Raw genomic sequence first — 23012 nt, forward strand, 5'->3', positions numbered from 1 at the left:
TATATAAAAATATAAACAAAGCCATAAAATGATATTAGCCTCATGAAAAGTACTATTTGTTATGTGTAAAAAATAGAAGAGAATAAATTTTAGATCATTCTAAATCAGTTCTCTGAAATTCGTAAAATGAGACAATGGATTTGCAGGAAGTTTGTGTCTTTTTGACGATTGGGATTAGGAAGAGAAATGTTGTATTTCTGAAAATTGCCAGTCTAGCCTTGTGGTGGTTATGCAAAACACAGTGAGCCATGGAAAGCTGAGGCCTAATAAAGGACTGAATCACTGAAAACATCAGACTCTGCATGCAAGTCTCTTCCACCACGTTAATACTGCCCTAAAATATGCATGGATCATAAGATGATTGTTTAAAAGCAATGCTGAGAAACATTATCAAAGGGGAAATTTAGATAACATACTTGAAAAAATATCCTAATTCTATACTTAATGGAACTGTGAGAAGACACCCTAAGGGGAAGGGCTAGACTTTTCATTGATGATGACACATTTAAGCATTATTGGAAACTTCTGAGAGACTTCAGAAACCATAGTCTGAGAATGATATAGTCATTGAGCATGATCAGAAGAGACATTTGTTTTTTTTTCTTTTTTTTCCCCCTGATTTCTCTGATCTACTTCAATGCTCTGAGATTTCTGAAATGTTTCTAGAGCTATTTAAAGAAAAAAAATTTCAAACTTCTAAGTATTTAAGTGTTTTTTTTAGTTTCCAATATCTCATATCTTTGATGTTCTACTTAAAACCTTTAACTAGAAAGAGAAAGTACCTTGATATATTAAAATTATGAGAATGCCATCACTTTGTATTTAAATGACTTTCTGCTCATAAAGGCAAACAAGGCAAAGCGGTTGTCTTTATGTTTTGATTTTCTGCAGGGGAAAACCATCAGTCTTTTGTGGGATGCCCACTGTACACACTTAATACCTGATTGGCAGAACATGGATTTTTTTCTCGATTTCTTATATATAGGAAGTGACTAGCTCAGATGAGTTGCCACCTCTGTCAGATTTAGACCCCGACTAGAAAAATGTAGTTCAAAATATATATTTACACATTATTGTGAACTGACTTCAAAATCCACCACCCTTCCCCAACAATGATTTCTCTCTTTTTAAACATTCAAAGCAACTGAAGTACAAAATATAAGAGCAAGATGAATTCCATCAAAGAAGACAACTCATTACTTAGAGTACCTCAGGAATTCTTTTATTGAATTATTTTCTAACTTTATTGTGTTTTTTTTTTTTTTTTTTTTTTTTTTTTTTTTTTTTTTTTTTTTTTTTTACTGATAAAGTTCCTTCTAAATTGCTATACTTAAGGAAACTGGCTGTGCTTGCCTTTCCCTGGACAGATTTTCCCTTGCATAGGGGCACTGTATTCTCACTGCAAGTAACAGGAGACTAAGTACAATCACCACAAAAGTCAATGTTTTCAAATAGTTGGAAAACAGTTTGCTCAACTGCAGAGCTTGCTAGTTCCCATTGTAATCATCTGGGCTCCGGTCTATCAGATAATATCCAAGATGAATTTTTTTTTTTAGAATAATCATTTTAAAAGGATAGGGGAGCATGACTGTAAGCAGTGATGATGGTGTTTGCTCCACTGAAAGTCTCCAGACCTGGGTCCTATCAATCTGGCACTTCTTGTACTACAAGTTCACTTACATTCCCTATCATCACAGACATGGTCTTATTTCTAATACAGTCTCAAGTACTACACTCAGCAATGCTGGATGTGTTGGCAGCCTGTTATTACACTTTAGTTAATGATAGCTCATGAGAAATAATTATGATGGATATAACTACATATCTACAAATAACCATACACTGTACTAGAGAAAATGTATAAGCATGTCATAGGAAACAGATACCATCATAACGGACTTACAGATTCTGCATGTTCCATCACTGCTAACACAAAGAAGACATATTCTTGACCACTCTGGAGCTGCTTGTTTGTAAATCCACCATAATGCTTGTCATCCCCCAGGGTGAACTCAGTGGGCAGGACATCAAAGTGAGCTGCAATATATGGCTTCAATTCAACTTCTCTCCCGTAACGGATGCTTCTGCGTTTCCTAGATATCTCCTTAAGCAGCTTAAAGGGAAAGTGGGAAACAGAACAAGAGCTATAAACAACAATCTAACTTATGGATGATTTAATGCCAAAGATTAATTCATTACTGGAAACTATTCAAATTTAATTTGCCTGTGTTTCAGTAGCAAATCAGCATCACTAAATCTCAAATCTCCCCATCTAACTTTTGCCTTTCTTTTAAGAGGAGATACTGGACTCAGGCTACAAAGCCAGACTCTGGGTGCAAACACAGGACTTGTAGCTCATATAATTTCCTATACTAATGAAATTCTTCCAAAGGCCAATAGCACATCATAACTGGTCTAGGGAAACAGTCAGCTGATTCATAAAAGACTTGCTTTGCAGAAGATTTATTAAAGAAGTACTAATCCAGGATGAAGCCATCTAAGCCTTCAAATATAACTGAATTTTAGGAGAGGTCAGTACCATTTTAGCTTGTTTTTATTAAATAGATAATCAAACAAAGCATATTCTCTGAAATCAGCAGATGAAGATTCCTATAAACAATTATTTATTTATTAAATAGATGTCCCTCACTTAATTTCTCAATTAACATGTCTCCTTTATTAAGCAAATGGGGTTTGATTTCTCACATCTTACCATGTAGTCAATTTTTTAGCTCTGCGGAATCTAAATATATTGCTGGGTGTTTGATGTAGGCTAGACAGATTTAAAAAATTAATCTGAACTACATAAACATACACACATATTTACAGATCCTTCTTGTACTTCTTTTAAAAAAACTTATTTGAAAAAGTTACTGTTTGTGAAACTGGAACCATTTTGTCTGAGATGTGCCATCTGAAGCCTTGGGGGCCATCTTAGGCCTGGGTCAGTCACTACCCCATAAAATAAGTTTTGGTTTCTCCAATAAAAGTTTCAGTTTCCTAAGTCCAGTTTGGTGTACCAGAAATCAAGAGATCCAATGGCACAACCATATGTGTTGCCTTCACCCCACCCAACAGAATTTACTACCACTTCCTTATCTCTGTAAGGCTATATTAAAACTGTTTTTGTGTTCTGTGGTGGGCTTTCAGTTAAACAGAGAGACAGAGAGAGAGAGATCGATCTTCCATCTGCTGGCTAACTCCCGAGATGGCCACAATGGCTAGGGCTGAGACAAGGCAAAGCCAGAACCCAAGCCTTTTATCTGGCTCTCCCACATGAGTGGCAAGGGCCCAACACTTGGGTCATCCAGGTCACTTACAGGGAGCTGGACTGAAGTGGAGCAGTGGAGACTGGGATCGGCACCCATATGGGATGTCACTGTTGCAGGCAACACTGATTTTATGTTAGGAGATAACTACTGATGATATGTTATGACCTTTCATTTCAAAATGATGTGAAAGTACTTTGGTCTTCTCCCATCAAATATTAGTATTTTTAGGATTCAACAGGGAGAAAGTCTATATGAGTCTGGAATGGCTTTTGAGGGAAACAACATGTTTTTAATGATCTCTAAAATTTTTTAAAATTGTATTTGTTTTAATGCATGTGTTGGTTTGGATATTCAGTCCCAGTAGGTTAAGCTGGCACTTCGGACACCCACATTGCATACTAAACTGGTAACTCCAGTGTGTCTACTCCACTTATGATTCAGCTTCTGCCTAATGCATATTGGGAGACAAAAGATGATCATCAACTAGTTGAATGGGATCTGAATGAAATTCATCTAGACTTTGGCCTGGTCCAGCTCTGGCAATCGTGGGCATTTGAGGACTGAACCTTAATGGAAGAGATCTCAATCTCTCAATATCTCTCTCTCTCTCTCTCTCCATCACTCTGCCTTTCAAGTAGATGAAACTAAATCAACATTTAAAAAAAAAAAGTCTGTGTAGATAAGACTATGTATCAGAGGAGAAATGGAAAAAAGAATAAACTCTGTATCTTGATAACAATAAGTACTTAAGGACACATCGCCACAAAAGTATTAACTACTCATTTTTTTAAGTAGAAATGATATGAGGGGTCTTCAAAAAGTTCATGGAAAATGCATATTATGAAAAAGTACACACAAATTTCAAGTTTGTTTTGTACTCAGATGAACTTATCTTTTAATTCCATTCTTCCATAAACTATTTGAAGCGTCCTCATACAGTAAACACCAAAATACTGACATCTATTGAGTAGACAGAGGTCCTAGCTTAACTAAGGCCAAGGTTCTGTGATAATAATAGCTGCAGGCTGTCTATATGATAAACACTGAATCCTTCTCTTAGGGTTCCTCTGTTGCACTACAGCCTCTTCTGGACTGAAAGTCATGAAGATATTCAGTTGGTTCAAAATGGTGCCTTAAAAATGTAAAGAAAACACCTTTGGGTACATAGATAATTCCTGCCTATATTATTCTTTTTTTTTTTTTTTTTTTTTTTTTTTTTTTTGACAGGCAGAGTGGACAGTGAGAGAGAGAGACAGAGAGAAAGGTCTTCCTTTTGCCGTTGGTTCACCCTCCAATGGCCGCCGCGGCCGGCGCGCTGCGGCCGGCGCACCGCACCGATCCGATGGCAGGAGCCAGGAGCCAGGTGCTTTTCCTGGTCTCCCATGGGGTGCAGGGCCCAAGCACCTGGGCCATCCTCCACTGCACTCCCGGGCCACAGCAGAGGGCCGGCCTGGAAGAGGGGCAACCGGGACAGAATCCGGCGCCCCGACCGGGACTAGAACCCGGTGTGCCGGCGCCGCTAGGCGGAGGATTAGCCTAGTGAGCCGCGGCGCCGGCCTATATTATTCTTGAATAGTGTTTAATGTATAATGTTCTAAAATTTTCAGTGAAATTTGAGTTTATGAATATAATTAAAATTACATCAAATATAAACCATTTTATGAAATCCACAGTATATAAGATATTGCTTGAGTATAAAATTTGGACAAAGTAATGATAAAATCAGGCAGGCTGACCAATTATGCACTGATTGGTCGATTAAAAAAGAAGTCTAGAAGATCAGCACTATCTTTCAACTCTGTTGTTATATTTAGATCTACTTACAATAATGATAGCAATGATGGTAATAGTAACCACTGACTAGGCAGTCACTAGTTGCCAAACACTGTTCTAGAGGGCCTTAAAATGGATTAGTTCTTTTACTCCTCATAATAACCCTGTGTAAGCGAGGTAAGTCAATATTATCTTTATTTTATAAATAAGGAAAGTGAGACACAATAGAAAATCACAATGCATGATTAGACTCCAATATTGTAATAAAATGAAATTGCATGTAAGAGATTTTTCAAGCATATTTTTATTTTCTCAATGCTTATACAATATCAAGGAATCATAAATGCTGTGTTTAAACTTTCATAATCTAAATTCTTTTTAACTCAGTATTTGGACATATAATTGTTGTGCATCTGCTTTCATTAACACAGATGAATGTTATTTCCTTTTCCTGGATTCTTTTAACATGCTAATTTTTAAAAAATCTGATGCCAAACATTTAATGCAATATCACACTTGAAAAGTCATTTAAAAGGTTGATATTCAGTAAATGATGGTAGCCCATTACTTTGAGAGGTGCCCTGCAGATGAGCTGAACAGCTTTTTGAAGTTGAGTAATCAAAAACATTTACCATCAGCTGTTTATGTGACTATGTCCCCTCTTCTGCTTCACTGATCAAACCCTACCTTGATTTTATTCATATTTCAGATGTAGGCAACTGTCATAATTCATCCATATCACTGTCATTCCCATGAGTACCTTTTGCTAGGATTTCTTTAGAAAATTTAGAGGTAGTACTTCAAAATAAAATAGTTGAGTTTTTTGGATGCCCCTGGGATCCATTGCAGTCACTCATTCAGGTCAAACCCGGAACATCAACCTGCCCCTTTAGGTTGCTCTAATCTCTGTAGGACACTTCCTGAGTTATGCTGTAAATGGTTTAGCTGAGCTCACCATGACACCAAAATTAGTCAGTATATTAAAGTTACAATCACAAATGACCACACTATTTTACAACAAACATTTCAAGCACAATGCAATGAAAAGCATATGATACATGACAGGACTGTCTCTGAATTAACTATCATTTTGGGAGTCATTCTGCCTAAAATTCATTTTGACTATCAATGTCCACTCTTCCCTGTTTGACCTTGACAATCGGCATTTCAGTCTATGCATTTATCACGCAGACAGCATCCTGAGACAAAGGATAAATGAGCTCAGAAGATAATTTTGAGAGTAACTCTGTTTAGAAAGCCTCTTTCAATTTTTTATGGGCCTAGATGTGAGGCATACATGTGGAAATCCCCTTAGGCCAACAGTCTATTTGATGATATAGTTTCAACAATTTGAATTATAGGCTTTTCTGAAAATTTACTTGGTCAAATACACTTAGGAGAGGAACACTACTTTGTCAAATCTAGCTACTGAGCTATAGATAAAATTAATACAATGCTTTTATTATCCATGGTAGGAAAAGATTAAGGAAAAAACCTGTCTGTAGGGATCAGAGACTGGATGAGTAAGCATAAAGTGAGGCCATAGCCTACTTGCATTTGTTCCCCTCCACAATAGTTGCAAGATATATTGAAAGTAATTCCAGAAGATATATCAAGGACTTTAGTTCTTTATCAGAAATAATTTTCATTTTCCAGTCAATGCATATCTTATTTCTTCCACCATTAATTCTACAATGTGGTCTCAATTATATCAGTAAGAAAAGTGGGAAACAACCCATCCTGACCCAAAAATTCTGAATTAATAAAATGTTCTTTATCAAACTATTATACAGATTAATGCACCACAACTTTTGGGATGATTAAAATGACCCTTTGTTATGGGAATCAGCAGCACAGACCTGTAGAATTTAATTGCAAGGAAGTTCAATGTCACATAGCCCTATACTTTAATCCATTAGCATTTCTGTGCATTTTGGAGGTTAAAACCTGGCTGTAAAAGAGAATCACTTCCTATTACTTACCACTGAATGGCTTTACTTCTAATGAAAGCTCCTTCTTTAAAAGTATTTGATATCATTTTGGATTGAATCTTATTGCTTTGAAAAGAACTTAATAGGTGGATTCATAATTTTAAAAGTTGCCTTTGCATTTTAAATCCAATTTTAACTAAAATGGGTTGGTGACAATTCTGTAATTCAGCTGAGAATGAATTAAAATAGTAAAGGCCATCATAGGATTAAATGATTAGTCAGTTGCAAGTAAAATTACATCTTGCTTCAAAATTCTTAAGACATCAGCTGATCATTTTACATCTTCAGATTAAGGATTACTACTCCTTCAACACTACAGAATAGTGCTTTTGTTGCTTTATTAACAACATAAAAAAAGCTGAAAATGATAACATATGTAAATCACTTGACAACGTTATTGGATTTAAGTCTCATTTTTCACCTCTCCAATGATCATCTAATTGTTACACAGAGGCACAAAAGGATACTTCTACCCTTGAACCTATCTCCCCTTCTGAATCTGATCAAATCTAACTCAGATAAATGAAGCAGGTGATGATGAGTCTCACTCGAGATGACCAATGTCTGCCAAAGGAAGCTAACAGCCTCGTTTGTCAGATCAGTCTCCTCTGTGCAGTCATCTATGAAATAAACATCACCTTCCTGTAATGCACTTAGGGAAGGTATTCTTTCTTGCTCCAGTTACACTATTCTCATGTAGAGAAAATACCAAAAAATTAACAGGTTGCGTTGTGAGATGGGGCCTGTATTGTAAATAAACCCAATAAATTAATCTCACAGATCCCCAAATGGGTGCCTTGTTATCTATCTTATGAATTATTTCAAAACAGCATCATGTTATGAACACTATGAGAAACAATGACTTGATCAGCCCATGACTTGACTGTCGAGGAACAACTTAATACTTTATCCCGTTTTGTATTTTTTTTTTTGTTCTACTTATTACTATTGGTTGAACTCTTTAACACACAATTATTCTTAGGTGTTTAAAATGTAACTGAAAAGTGATCCCTGTTAAATATAAGAGCGGGAATAAGAGAGGGAGGAGATGTACAGTTTGGCACATGCTCAATCGGACTTGCCTGGGGACTCCAATTCAATCCCATCAAGGGGGCATTTACCAATGCCATCTCACTAATCAAAGTGATCAGTTTCAGTTCATAATTGATCATAATGATAGGATTAAGAGTCAAATGGATCACATAAACAAGACTAGTGTCTACTAATACTAACTGATAGAATTAAAAAGAAGAGAACAATCCAACATGGGAAGCGGACACACAGCAGACCCATAGAAAGGCAGATGTCCTAAATAGCACTCTGGCCTCAGAATCAGTCCTTAAGGCATTCAGATCCGGCTAAAAAGCCCATGAGAGTATTTCAGGCATGGAAACCCAAGATACTGTGGCAAAAACAAACAAACAAACAAACAAAAAACAACCAACCAACCTAAATGAAAGATCTCTGTGAGTGAGATCCCAGTGAAAAGAATGGGCCATCAAAGAAGGAGGTACCTTTCTCTGAAGGGAGGAGAGAACTTCCACTTTGACTATAAGATTGGAGTTGGCGAACTCAAAAGGCTTCCATAGCCTTGACAACTCATGGCAAGAGCCTTGGGTGATTACTGAGGCCATAAACAAGAGTGTCAATTGTTAAATTAACAACAGGAGTCACTGTGCACTTTCTCCCCATGTAGGATCTGTCCTTAATGTGTTGTACTGTGTGAATCACTGGTATAACTAGTAATCAAACAGTACTTTACACTTTGTGTTTCTGTGTGAGTGCAAACTGTTGTAATCTTTACTTAATATATACTAAATTGATCTACTGTATATAAAGATAATTGAAAATGAATCGATGTGAATGGGATGGGAGAGGGAGCGGGAGATGGGAGGGTTGCGGGTAGGAGGGAAGTTATGGGGGGAGAAAGCCACTGTAATCCATAAACTGTACTTTGGAAATTTATATTTATTAAATAAAAGTTAAAAAAATAACAATAAAGTCTATCCTGTCATTTCTAATATGAATCTCAGCCATTAACTTGCTGTGGCTATCCAGGGATCTGGCTTAACATTTCTGGACCATAGTTTCCTTACCTAAATAGGAATATGTAATAATTAAGTCTCATTCCTCATATTATATATGAACCTGCATGATAAACCACAAATGCTTTTTTGCAAGAGGTAGTAATTAAAATGCACCTATAGTTGCAAGACTTTGCAAATGAAAATTATGCTACTTAGTATTTGTTTATTTCTTTTTTCTATATTTCTTGCTGTGTTCACAATTTTGTGATTTGTTTGGTTTCATTCTGCAGTTAAAAGCATTTTTTTATTCTGAAACCTAAAGAATATGCAATAAGGCAAACATTTCCTAACAAACAGAATTCTGGAACTCCTCATGTAGGATCTCTGTCATTAATGTGCTGTGCATTGAGATTTAATGCTATAACGAGTACTCAAATAATATATTTCACTTTGTGTTTCTATGGGGGTGCAAACTGTTGAAATCTTTACTTAATGCATACTAAACTGATCCTCTGTAAAAAAAAAAAAAAAAAAAAAAGAAAAAAGAAAAGAATAGAAACTATCAACTCCCAACTTGACTCTCACTGGGATTAAACATGACAATAGGTCTGATCTGATTTCATCATCATTAAAAAAAATCATCTATTATTTTTCACTTTATGTTTCTGTGTGGGAGCAAACTGTTGAAATCCTTACTTAATGTATACTAAGCTGATCTTCTGTATATTAAGATAATCGAAAATGAATCTTGATGTGAATGGAAGGGGAGAGGGAGTGGGAAAGGGGAGGGTTGTGGGTGGGAGGGACGGTATGGGGGGGAAGCCATAGTAATCCATTATTCGTACTTTGGAAACGTATATTCATTAAATAAAAGTTAAAAAAAAAAAAAAAAAAAACAAACAGAATTCTTTGAGGATCTGGGCAAGACCACGTAGTAGGTCAAATGAACTCAGCTGCAAAGCACAATTTAGCATTCATGAAACTCTTAGCAACCATCAAACTAAAATTAATAAAGGTCCTTGGAATTCATATCAATAGTGATTAAGTCTCTGCTGACAATTCATTTCACCTCCCACACCTTGGCAACATGTTTTACAAGGGGTAAGGGGCAAAATATTAAGGCCAACAAAGATTAGACAGTTTGGAAGCTTTGCTGCACTTAATGCCTTTTAATTAAAGCAAGAGCAGCTTTGTTGGGGTCCCTATAGGTTAGTGCACCCAACAGAATTGAACCTTCCAGTCAGCCAGCTGTACAGAAGCCGGCTCGAGGATAAGATTCTGAAAGGCCTCCATAGGGAGGAGGAGATATTTAATACATTTAATAGCTAATGAAAGACACAGACAACAAAGACATAGTTACCTCATCTAATTCCATTTCATCGGGACTCTCCCATGGCTTGATAAATTTCCCACGAGATTTCTTCAAAGGCACAATTATTATGTAATAACCTCTGCACAGGAATGGATAGACAGGAATAAGGTTAGCTCAGAGAGGGAAGAAAATGAATATACCCTTAAATCTTCCACAGACCAGTGATTCAGACTGAAGGCAAATTACAAATATGGGATGACTTGTCCATTTCTTACCTCAGTGACAAATAACCACCTGTTTGTTCAATTTTAAAGACATCATGGGCAGACATTTATGTGTAACTTCAATGATCTTATAGGGTAATATCACCATGGTTGACTGCTCTTTATTAGTTATCATAAACAGAGCAGACCCAGTTTGTTAGGCCCCTGGTGTTGGGCACATACAAGGCTGGTATATTGAAATCTGCCACCATAAGCTGCTGAACCAGTATTATTTAAGACATGAATTATAAGAAGATAACATATTTATTTACTTGAAAGTCATTTCTGGCTTACTCCTCAAATGTCTGTAACAGCCAAGGTTGAGCCAGGCTAAATCTAGGAGCTCAGAACTCAATCTGAGCCTCCTGTATGAATGGCACAGACTCAACTACTTCACCTATCACCTGCTGCCTCCCAGGGTGCACACTGGCAGGAAGCTGGAATAGAAGCAGATCCAGGATTGGAACCTTGGCACTCCCATTGGAATGGGAGCATCTCAAGTAGTATCTTAACTGCTGTCCAAATGCCTGCCCCAAAAAAATATTTTTAAATGGGATACAGAATAAAAATTATTCTTAGCTCACATAAAGACCTATTATTACTTTATTTATGGAAAACTAAAATACTATACATTTTTTAAAAAGTATCAAAATAACTCATAATCTCACCAGAATTATATAAAGAATCAAAAGCTCCTCTCTCTTTCCACGCATCAGATTATAAACCTTAAGATATGTGGTGTTGAAATGTGGGAAAGATCCCCACCTACAGTCCTTCAAAATACACCTCAATATACCTACTTAGAGGAAGTGACAAAAGTAATCGAGTCCTCACAGTGACAAAAGTAAACTAAAAGGTACAGAGAAAGTGACCTGTCAAAAAATGTTTGGGCTATTTGTAAGGTTGTACTGTGACTTCAGTACAATGTATACTCTGCTCTTGTATTCAGACTCTGATGATATCAATCTTTGAGAGTAACCATGCAAAAACTCCAAGCACTACAATGACTACTGGATCAATCATTTCCTACTTCTTAGATATTATATTAAACACATAATCTTGTTTTGCCCTCCTACAGGGTACTCTTTTAAGAACAGCCTAGATATAGGCTCTAAGGTTACAGATAAAAAGATATATCTGAAGAGATTAAATAACTGCCCAAGTTAAAATAGATAAAACAGACGGAGTTCAAACCCTGGCAACAGTCAGTCTCTCTCTCCATATATATATATATATATATATAGATATAGATATAGATATATAGATATAGATATATATACATATATATGTGTATGTATATATACATATATATGAAATTATCTATATATTAGATTTTTAAGAATTCCATAAATTTTGTATTTTATCGTGAAAATGAGAACACACATATATACACAAATCCAAACACACCCACACACCTTTAAAAGAGAATGTTACAATCAGGACAGAGGGAAGAGGGAAGGCTGCTGCCCATTTTGGATCACACTGTATCGGAGAACAGCCCAATCACAAAGGGCTATCTGCTCATCTCAAAGGAAAATCTGCAATAGTCTTAGCAAATCCTCAGTGATCAACACCTCTGTTACCACACACAAAGCCTACAGCTGAGCTGTCCAGTACAGTAGCCACTAGTGTCTTATGACTACTGAGACCTTGAAATGTAGCTAGCTTGAACTGAGATATGCTGTCAGTATGAAACACAGTTGAGTTTTGAAGACTTAGAATGAAAAAAGGAATGTGAAATATGTTAGTGAAATTTTTTAAATGGTGATCACATGTTGAAATAATATTCTGTATATGTTAGGTTAAATAAAATACGCTACTAAAAGCAAATTCACCTTTTTTTTTTTTTAACTATTTGGAAGGATAAAATTTCACATGTGGCTCTCATTACATCTGTTGGACAGAGAAGCTCCAGGGTGTTATGGTGAAGAATGTGGTACCTGGAGATACACCTGGCCTAGAATTTGGGTTCTGCCACTAATGTGTTGCGTGATCTTGGGCTACTCATCTAGCATCTCTCAGGTCTCAATTACATATTCTGAAAAATGAAAGTAATCAGTTTCAGGCTGTTATTGTAGAAGAAATCAACAAAACAAATCCTCAGGTGATTAGCACACAGTTTGTGTGAGATGCCAACTGCTCTGGGTTACCACTGAGCATTACAGCCGGAAAGGCATCTGAACTATCACATTCAGTAGGAGCCAATGAATTCCATGATACAAGCTGAAGAACTTGTTGCACTTTTTCTACCCCTAATCAAGAATTCAAGTGAAGCTAGACAATTTTGGCAGAATCCTTTGTCCACGGTACTCTGAACAAGTAATCAACAGGCACGCATGGTTTCAACATCAGCCATGTATTGAATTTACTGCATATAGTCATGATGATCGAGGAGGGTGAGGAAAAGGAAGAGCTGGAGTGTGTGCGAGAGGCCAATATCTTTTTATTTGACGATTCAGAGTAAGCCTCCTCTTCTTCCTGTCCTCCCACCACCTGAATGATTTGCCAAACAAGTCCATCATGTTAAATGAGCATGGAGAAAAACGACAGAGGCTGCAACTGAGCGTGCAAAATCACACTGCAGATGTACTTGATAAACACACTTGTCAGGGACCCTCTTGCTTTTCACTACTCAATGCACAAAGTCAAGAGAGCTTCTCTTCAACTAACGTAATGATACTGCACATTATCAGATAACTCCCATTGTCATGTTTCAGAATCTTGTAAATCAAAGTTAAACTGATAAACTCTGTTAATTTTTCTTCTACTATTATGCTTTGAATTGCCATTCCTGTACATGAACATAAAGAATGCTTTCTTTCTTCTGCAGCACTCCCCAGCCACTAATTTTACTCATGGCTGGGAGAAGAATTGGACTGCGTCCCCCATAGCAATCAATTAACAGGGTGGCCAGATATATATAACCTTTTCTCTCCACTGGTCCCTGAAGTATTCATCTATGGCAGTCAAAGTAGAACTTGCTTCAGTGCAGTTCTCACATATTGAAAGAAATGAGGCATTGGCAATTTGGAATGCCATATTCTAGAACGTTTCACTAGCTCCTAACCCTCACAATGCACCTGTACTCTCTGCAACTATTCCTTTGTAAATACCCATGACCTTACGTTACTTGCAACCTGGCTTTCCCCTTAGCAAACTGCTTCCCTTGCATTCTTCTCATGTGGTTTTTCATTCATCACTCCTTCCCTGCCCATGAACGTCAGAGTCAAGGTGCGGGTTTCTTCACTAGCTTCCTGCAGACATCTTTTCTCACTTATCTTGTTTAAAACAAAAAGTAAAACAAAACAACAAACAAAAAAAAAAATACTAGGGGCTGACGTTGTGGTGTAGAGGGTGCAATGCTGGCATCCTACATGGGATGCTCCATTTCTGATCCAGTTCCCTGCTACTCGCCTATGACAGCAGTGGAAGGTGGTCCAAGTACTTGGGCCCCTACACCCACGTGTGAGACCTGGAAGAAGCTCCTGGCTCCTGGTTTTGGCCTGGCCCAGCTCTGGCCATTTGGGGAGTGGGCCAGTTGATGGAAGGCCTCTCTCTTTTTGTCTAACTTTGCCTTTCAAATAAATAAAATAAATATTTAAAATAATAATAAAAAACACCCTTTCTGAAGGTCATTCTATTAAGTGATAACATGCTCTTCTCTGATTTCTTTCATCTACTGATCTTTCCAGAATCTTCCTTCTCTTACAGAAGATTTATTATGGATTCAAAGTTCTCCTGTCTTTCCCTACTCTGCCAACATTCTGAGCGACCTCAACATTCATAAGGCTGACCTACAAGCCAGTCAATGCTCTCAGGCCTTTCAACCTTTCTTTCTCAAAGCCTACTCATCCCTTTATTACCTGAAATCTCTGGTTGCCATCCTCTATGCCTGAACCCAAGGAGCTGAAGACAGATTTAGAAATAAAACTCATCGCAGAATAATGTCATAGATTTATAGAGATTTATTTTATTTATTTGAAAAGCAGAGTTACAGAAAGTGAGGGAGAGTCAAAGATCCTCCATCCACTGTTCACTCCTCAAATGGCTGCAACAGCCAGGGCTGGGCCAGGTTGAAGGCAGGAGCCTGGAACTCCATCCAGGCATCCCACAAGGGAGGCAAGGGGCCCAAGGACTTGGGCCATCCTCTAGTGCTTTCCCATATGAGATGTTGATGCTACAGGCCATAGGTTAATCTGCTGTATCACAATGTCCACCCTTCTCTTACTTTCTTAAGTAATCAAACATATACTAAACTCCTTTTATTTCCATATACCTCAACTTCTCAGTCTCTCTGGGGACTTACCCATTACTTTGCATACATATATAAATAGTGCCTTCCATTTAAAAAAACAAATGACCACACAAGTGGTCATTTGGCCTAGCAGTTGATACACCAGTTTAAAAGTGTGTGTCCTATACAGACTGCACGGGTTTAAGTCCCGGCTCTGCTCCTCATTGCAGCTTATTTTAATGCCTACACTGGGAGCACCAGGTGATGATAGCTCAAGTACTTGAGTCCCTGGTACCCATGTGGGAGACACAGCTTGAGGTCCTACTTCCTGAGCTCAGCATAGCCCAGCTTTGGCTGCTGTAGGCATCTGGAGTACGAACCAGCAAATAGGAGATTCTTCAGTCTATCTCTCAAATGAAATAGTAATAAATTAAAAAAAAAAAAACAGTTTCTTACTTTCTTCCTCTGTACTATGGGAATTCTGCACAGTACCCTGTGTCCTTGATGCCCTCCATTTCTGCCCTTTCCACTCACACTTCCTAACTGACAATACTCTAGGCCCTGCCTCTTCACTACACTGCCACTGCCAGGCTCCCAGCAACCTCAGTGATGTTACCTACAGGAGATTTTTTTGATCCCTTCTTTCTTACCATGTTCATGATATGCTACACGAAACATTCTCTGTGATACAACTCTTTTCTAATTGTCTTTCTTACTATACTAACTTTACTCTCTTAGCATAATGTACTATGTTACTCAGCTATTAAATGGTGAGGTTCCTCAATGTTCTGGCCAAGTACTTCTATGCACGTCCTACTTTTATCCTAGGAGATCTCATTCCAGCTCAGGCATCAGTCATTATCCATGTGCTAATGATTTGTAGATTCATCTCTTTAGCAAGATCTCTCATTTGAATTCCACAGGTTTATACAATTCCTACTTTAAGTCTCCATTTCTGTGCCACCAAAGGACTTCAATTTCACTGTGGTTAAAACGAAACAAATATGACTTTCAAAATAAATGCTCCTTCAATATTATAGCACATCCAATTTAGTGTACCTGCTGGAACCTATCCATAGTGTTAGCATTGATAATCTGCTTTTATTCTGTCCCTCCCTTATACCCCCAATGTAAGGCCAAATCCTTCTGCTTCTAAACACTCTCTCTCCTGAATTCTCTTCTATCCATCTCTACTGCCACCACTCTGGCCCCAATCCATTGTCTCATGCCTAGATTATCACGTTACCCTACTTTCTACCTTGGCTTTAGCTTAATCTAGTCCAGTCTTTTGACATTTTAATTTTGTAATGCAAAACTGATCATGCCATTACAACTTTCAAAAATTACTTAGAGGGATTCTTATTTCTCTTAGGATAAACATCAAAAGGTTTTACAAAACCTAATGGACTCCATCTCTCCATACCTGTGACTTATAGCTTGATGGGTTTTCATTGTACTGATGTACTCTGGTTCATTCTGTTATCAAACCCTTGATTATTCTACTCTACCAGCCTAGAACCTTGTGTAACTCCCATCAAGTTAATACTTCTCTTTCATCATCTATAAGTCCATTTATTATTTTCTTTTTTTATTTTTATTTATTTTTTATATTTTTTAGAGAGAGAGTTAGTTTAGTGAGAGAGAGACAGAGAGAAAGTTCTTCCTTCTGTTGGTTCACTCCCCTAATGGCCGCTACGGCCAGCACTGTGCCAATCCGAAGCCACGAGCCGGGTGCCTCCTCCCGGACTCCCATGTGGGTGCAAGGACCCAAGCACTTGGGCCATCCTCCTCTGCCCTTCCGGGCCACAGCAGAGAGCTGGACTGGAAGAGGAGCAACCGGGACTAGTACCCGGCACCCCAACCGGGACTAGAACCTGGGGTGCCGGCGCTGCAGGCAGAGGATTAGCCAAGTGAGCCACGGCACCAGCCCATTTATTGTTTTCTAAGTGAAACCTTCACTGACAAGATTAATTACTTCTATTAGATGGCTTCAAAAGACCATTTTTAGCCTTTAATTTTCTTAGACCATTTCAGATATGTTTACATATATAGAAAATATTACTATCACACAAGTACCATGTCCTTGATATTTGCTTAATTTTGCCATTTTATTAATAATTTTTCCAGTGGAAGGTTATCTGACTGGTAAGTCAGGGGCCATGTTTCTCCTCTAAATTAGGGAGTCAGCTATATTTGGGGGTCCTTTGTCTCCAAAGATTTTCCAACTTTTGGTTTCATCAAGCTTTATCTCCTTTCTTCAAACCAGCAATGGCATTCACCAATAATTTACAGAAAATAAAACTCCTTACTGCAAAAGTTCTTTCATTTGCCAGCTACTGATGACCCTCACTTTAATCTCATGTGACATGTATGAAGGTAAGATGATTCAGATAAAAGGAGTGAAATGGAGAACTAAAAATGTGCCCTACAAATTCATACCAACCACATCGTATGAATTTAAAGAACTTGCTTGAAATGAAAACGAAAATTAAATTGCCTTTGAACATATGTAATCTTTATATATGAGTAAAATTAAACTCTACACTCTGCTTTGATTGTCTGACTCAAGCTCAGAGTTTAGGCTCAAAACATCTTATTAAACATAGAAATCAGCTATTATACTAATAGAAAAATAAATAGCTTCAGAATCAGTATACCTGGAAAGCCCATGGCTATTTATAAAGTAAGCATGTTTTCCCAGTGTATTAGATTTGATTAGGTAAGTTAAACCTAACCTTCAGAATTTTAATTATATTAAGTAAAGTTTTACTAATTTCATTTAATATGTTATCATCAAGGGGCCCAGCTCCATAATTATATGAGAAGGTGAGCTCTGGTCTTTGTAGCAGTCCCGCTTCCAATTCAGCCAGGATGTTTTTTATCAGCAGGCCGGTAGTACTCTCAAATTCTTTATTTGGGAAGTCAAAACCTGCCTCATAGTTTAGTGCTGAATGGCATTCCTTGCATAATTTTTTCATTTTATTTGTATGGTCATCTGTGTGTATACTGTTTGAGTCAAATTAATTTACTCAAGGAAAACCACACCAGATTGTATACTCTTTCCAGTTTCTATGCTTAGATTAAGGCTTATGAATCATTTCAGATGTGTGTTGTCAGGCAAGTTACTTAATTGTTTTAAGCCTCCTTTCCCTCATTTGTAAAACAGCAAAATGACAATGCTGATTTGTGGGAAGCATCTGCATTCAACTGGCTTCTAAATTCTTACTGCCTTATAACATTTGACACATATGTCTGTGGTCTGTCCACACAGCGTGCTAATCACATCGGGTGCTGAGTTTTGTCTGGGGCAATTCTGTTCAAGTTTACTTTGTGGGCAGTTCTTAATTGGTTAGTAATTGTTCTAGAAAAAAAATATCCTGGTTTGTCCAATAATCTATGGTCACAGGGGCAGGGTGTGGTTCAGAATGCGGGCTCTGAAGACATGCCTAGATCCAAATCATTCATCTCTGGTTCTGAGATTCTGCATTGGGGCATTGTTCTTGTGAGGATGGCATCAGTTAATGTGTATAACATTCTTTGAATAAGGCCTTATAAGCCCTCTGTGTTAATAATAATTATCAGCACCAACTTTATGAGCTTGGCCAGGCCTCGGAGTATCTGTCTGGGCCTCACGTTACTCTTCCATAAACGGGAAGAATACCTACATCACAGTGTTATGGCAAGGCCTAAGTAAATCCAGCTAACATCTTCTGTAAACTGTAAAACGTTATACAAACTGCATGTATTACTGCATCAGTTGACAAACGTGGTGCTCATGAAATGTCTACCAGTCGTACACAGATTTTATGAAGCAACAAGTCAAGCTTGCACAGAAATCTTCTTTTCTAAAAGAAGAAAAAGCACAGACTCTAAAAGTCAAATTAGTGAGACTAAAGAAGTTTTCCATTTCATAAGGCTCTGATTCTTCATTTCCATTTTTTATAAACATAAAATGGTTATTGTGGAATTAATTTACATCGGATGCCGTCTGGTAGCTTATTCCTTTAGTACAATCTGTGTGATTCTTTTCTTTTTTTAACTACCTAGAGTAAAAGTCTGTTCTCTAAAGTCACAGAAGTTCCCTCTGTCATCACTACTTGCTTCTAAAGAACGATGGCTTTGCTAGACTTTCTGATTTGGCACTCTGCCCCTTACATCTATTCAAACAGACGGTTGAAGCATTACAGAACTCCTGGTACCATAACTGTGGGACCCTCAAGGCTGGGTCCGGAGGAATTTAGCCTTTCCTTTGGGGAGATTCTCTGCTTCCTCACACAAAAATACAAGGATACCAAGTGTGGAAGAATATGCAGGCAAAACAGCTATGTCTCCAATATATTTATAAGAAACATTTTTTTAAGGTGGTAAGGGGCTAGCCAATAAATTTAACTGAAAATGAGAAAAAAAAAAAAGGTTTCTGTTAGTAAACAAAGTGGCCTTCAATCACCAAAATTGCATTTTGCTGGAAAACAGGAAGCACTTTTTTTTTTTTTTTCAGATTGCTTTCATCTAAGTATAGTTAATATTCCGCCCACAGTTTTGGAATGAGTTGTTTCCTCTCTTCATTTTCCCCATAGAATACTGAACAAAAAGCTACCATCTTTTCTAATCGCTAGTTTGTTATTACTGAGAATGGTGTATCATTCTTTAGAGTTTCTTGTTAATATTTGATCTGGCCACACTAGAAGGCAGGAAGGGTAACTTTATCCTATTACTCCTTTAAGAAGTCCAGTAAATGAACATTATCCAAAACTTTCACTAACAGATTTGCCTTTCATTTCCTATGGTTGTGACACTGTTCCCATTCAAGCACTTCCCTACTTTAGCCTTTTGCTCATTCCCCCCCCCCCCCCCAGAGTGGCTAGAATATGTTTCTAGGAATCATTCATTTTTAGGAAACATTCATTTTTAGGAAACACATTTTTCCATAATTTCTGCTTCATAATGGTGTTTTCTCTTTGTTAAAAAAGTTTCATCCCTTTTTCCTGAATCCCATTTGAAATATAAGAGAAGGAAATACATAAACGAAAGAGAAAAATTGAAGAAGTTAAAGAACAACTCTAAAATATAGAATGCATTCTGCAACATTCTCAACTCATTTAGAAACCGGAAAATGAGACTCAAGTTTGCCACTAGTGGATTAAAAATGCCAATTCCCAATGAAAGATTATACATTTTACCAACACAATTAGTTGAAAAATCTCTAAAGATCATTTGCATATAACTAAACGTAAGTTTGGAAAAATGAATTAACAGTAAATGCTGTAGACTATATGATACTACATGATATGATATAGATGCTCTATGTAGAGTATGATACTATTTTCATCTTTGAACAGCTCTGTCCCTAAAGACTTACATCTTATATATAGAATATGTATATATGTATATGTTATTGTCTAGATCTTTTCCCTGTCCCTTCATTGCTTGGAACTTTTTCACCTTTCGTTAATCTTCTGCATTCGTCAAGACTCAGATATCAGATCAAGACTCAGATATCAGCTCTTTCTGAATGCCTCCCCTGACAACCAATTTGGGTTAAAACTCGAATTTTGTATTTCTGCAGTACCTGGCACTACTCACCCCATTATGATAGTCACATTATCTATTTCCTGTATCTGTTTACTGTAAGGCAGGGCTTTATCTCAGTCACCTATTCGCAGACATAGTACTCTTGATACAGTGTGCACAGACCATGCGTTTGTTGAGTGCAAGCTGACGGTCTTAATGGAGAGGAAAGAGGTGGATGAATGACTAGTGTGAGTCTTCTCTTGCTGCTGCACCAACACACTTATTCCAAGAGTCTCCAAAGAATTCTTAGAAAATGGAGCTAAAAGATATGTTTACTTTGGTGTAAAATATGATAACTTTAATTTCATCTTTCCATGAGCATCTGCCTAAATAGTTGTCTTCCCATCCCCACTCCTGTGGACCAGCTAACTTCTTGTCATTCTTTTAAGCCTCCACTTAGATGTCACTTTCTCCAAGACCTTTACCCTGTATTACTAAATGGAAACCATATATTTTACAAAATACTCCCCAGGGTCTACCACAGTACTTGTAACTTGTAATGTAACAAGTCTTGGTGAAAACATACTCTTGTTTTCTTTTGATTATCCAATCAATCAACTATGTGTACTGGGAGAAACTACTTAACTGACTGGAGTTCATTTTTCATTTCAGGTCCATTGGCTTCTACACTGTGCTCTATCCAGACCAGGAAACCTGTATTTTGTAATGCTTGTGATTTTATTCCAATGTTATTTTGAACTCTTAACATGTTGATACTTTTCCTATTTTTCATTACACATATATAACAATAGAATCATACACTATTTTATTAATCTAATTTTCCAAGGTTTCTTCTAACTTTATAGCACTTTGTAAGACTTCTGCATAGGTATAATAGATGTATCAAATGTTAAGAGTAAATTATTCCATGTACTATGCAATAGAATACTTTCTAATAAGGACCATGATCTATTTGTCTATCTCCTCTAAGTAATACTGTTCCTGGAACACATAAAAACCCAGTGTCAAATGAATAATACTGTGTCTTACAATGAACATCAGAACAGAGTACAACAGAGCTTGGATAGCAGAACTATAAGCCTAGATTCAGCACTGTGTTATTATAGCCACTACAAACACTGAGATGTAACTCTTTGTTTACCTGCATCTTTCCCTTCAGCCCTATGTCACCAACTAACTTACTTTATATTCTCATTTGCAGGAACTTCAGGCAGTTGCACAGTAATCATGCCATCCAGATTGGTCTTCCCAATGAAGGCAGGCTTGGTCCGTAGCACATCTGGTGCAGTCTTTGCTGTTACCCGGTGCTGCAGCCCGCCGGCACTGTTTCCACGATTTGTAAGCACAAATGAATACGACTTCTCAGGCTTCAGGTTGACAATCAACTTCTGTGTGGCTCGGCCATCCACTTCTTCTACCATTTTCCCATCATCATAAAGAATCTAAGAAGATATAACCAATCAAAGCTTGGTATTCAAAGAGCCAAAATATACCTTCTAAAATAATATGTACTTGCTAAAGGAAAAATAAAGTCAGTTCTAATTTTGGGTGATTCTTGAGCTCAAAAGTGTCCACGATTCCAGACATTGCATCAGTTTTCCTGTCAGCCCTTAACTGTGTCATGATTTAACGTCTCTAACAAAAATAATCAACAAGGAAATGTACAATACATTTCAATATCTGCCTTGTCAGCTGTATGTGATCTTAATGGAATCTGTACAGAAATATTCTGGCTTTTCAATGTATTATCCACATCAGTTCCTTTCTGAAAATCTAAATTCCTACTCCTAAATGTATTTTTACCTTCAAATTCGGTTTCCCACTCCTTATTTCATAAAGATGTTCTTCTTGCTAATATCTCACAATATGTCTCAATGGCAAAGTAGAGTTTAGAAATGCCAAGAATTCAGACAAATAACCAAATTCAAACTACCATGTAAATTCCACTTTCTGGTGGAAAGACAAAAGCACTTACTTAGATGTAAAAAAGTTTAAGTTCCAGTCAATAGGTAATCTATACGAAAGGTGAGGCCTGTGTTTGAGCTTCTGCTCTTTTAGGTGGGAAGGTCATGCTCTCAAGCAGCAAGCACAATCTCTTACATAAAAGTCACAAATGAGAAGAGCAAGTACGTAATCAAAGCAGTCTGCGCAATCCGCAGCCTACCAAGACGCATCCCCACCCCCCTCCTCCCTCCCCCCTTCCCCCCAGTTTTACTCAGGATATCTTGCAAATTAGAAAACAACTTACTTTGAAAGGCATGGCGGAATTATAATTCTCTGGGATCTCCCAAGACAGCAACACTGAAGTCTTCATTACTGCTTTGACATGAAAATTTTTTGCAAACACTGCTGGAAAAGGAAAGACAGTGTATTTAAACTATTCCTAAAAATACACAGGACCTGTCCTTTTCCAGGATGGACCACAGGGCTTACACTAGATGCTGCCTACTTTGATCAAAAAGAGCAATGTGATTCGCCTACCTGTTTAGAGCATTCATTTTAATACCCCATCCTCATAAAGAGCTCTCTTTTCTCTCCCATTCAGTCAACTCCACTGTGCTCTCCTTACCTGAGGACACTGGGGTGCTGTCAGCCAGACTTGCGTGGC

At 37.5% G+C, this 23012-nt stretch overlaps 1 protein-coding gene across 10 annotated transcripts in view; it reads right to left on the reverse strand.

The window, feature by feature from the left end:
- PTPRD (protein tyrosine phosphatase receptor type D) overlaps positions 1-23012 on the reverse strand; it is a 1630925-nt gene that overhangs the window by 132404 nt on the left and 1475509 nt on the right. For 9 of the 10 annotated variants that reach the window (XM_070051957.1, XM_070051959.1, XM_070051976.1 and 6 more), the window contains 4 exons: positions 22653-22753; positions 21587-21846; positions 10424-10514; positions 1904-2113 (listed from right to left, as the gene is read on the reverse strand). In XM_070051957.1, the coding sequence (XP_069908058.1) occupies positions 1904-2113; positions 10424-10514; positions 21587-21846; positions 22653-22753 (662 nt within the window). The remainder of the gene's footprint in view (positions 1-1903; positions 2114-10423; positions 10515-21586; positions 21847-22652; positions 22754-23012) is intronic. The other variant, XM_070051973.1, reaches the window with a different exon arrangement.

This window comes from Oryctolagus cuniculus, chromosome 1 (assembly GCF_964237555.1).
Source record: "Oryctolagus cuniculus chromosome 1, mOryCun1.1, whole genome shotgun sequence".
Classification (NCBI taxonomy): Eukaryota; Metazoa; Chordata; class Mammalia; order Lagomorpha; family Leporidae; genus Oryctolagus; species Oryctolagus cuniculus.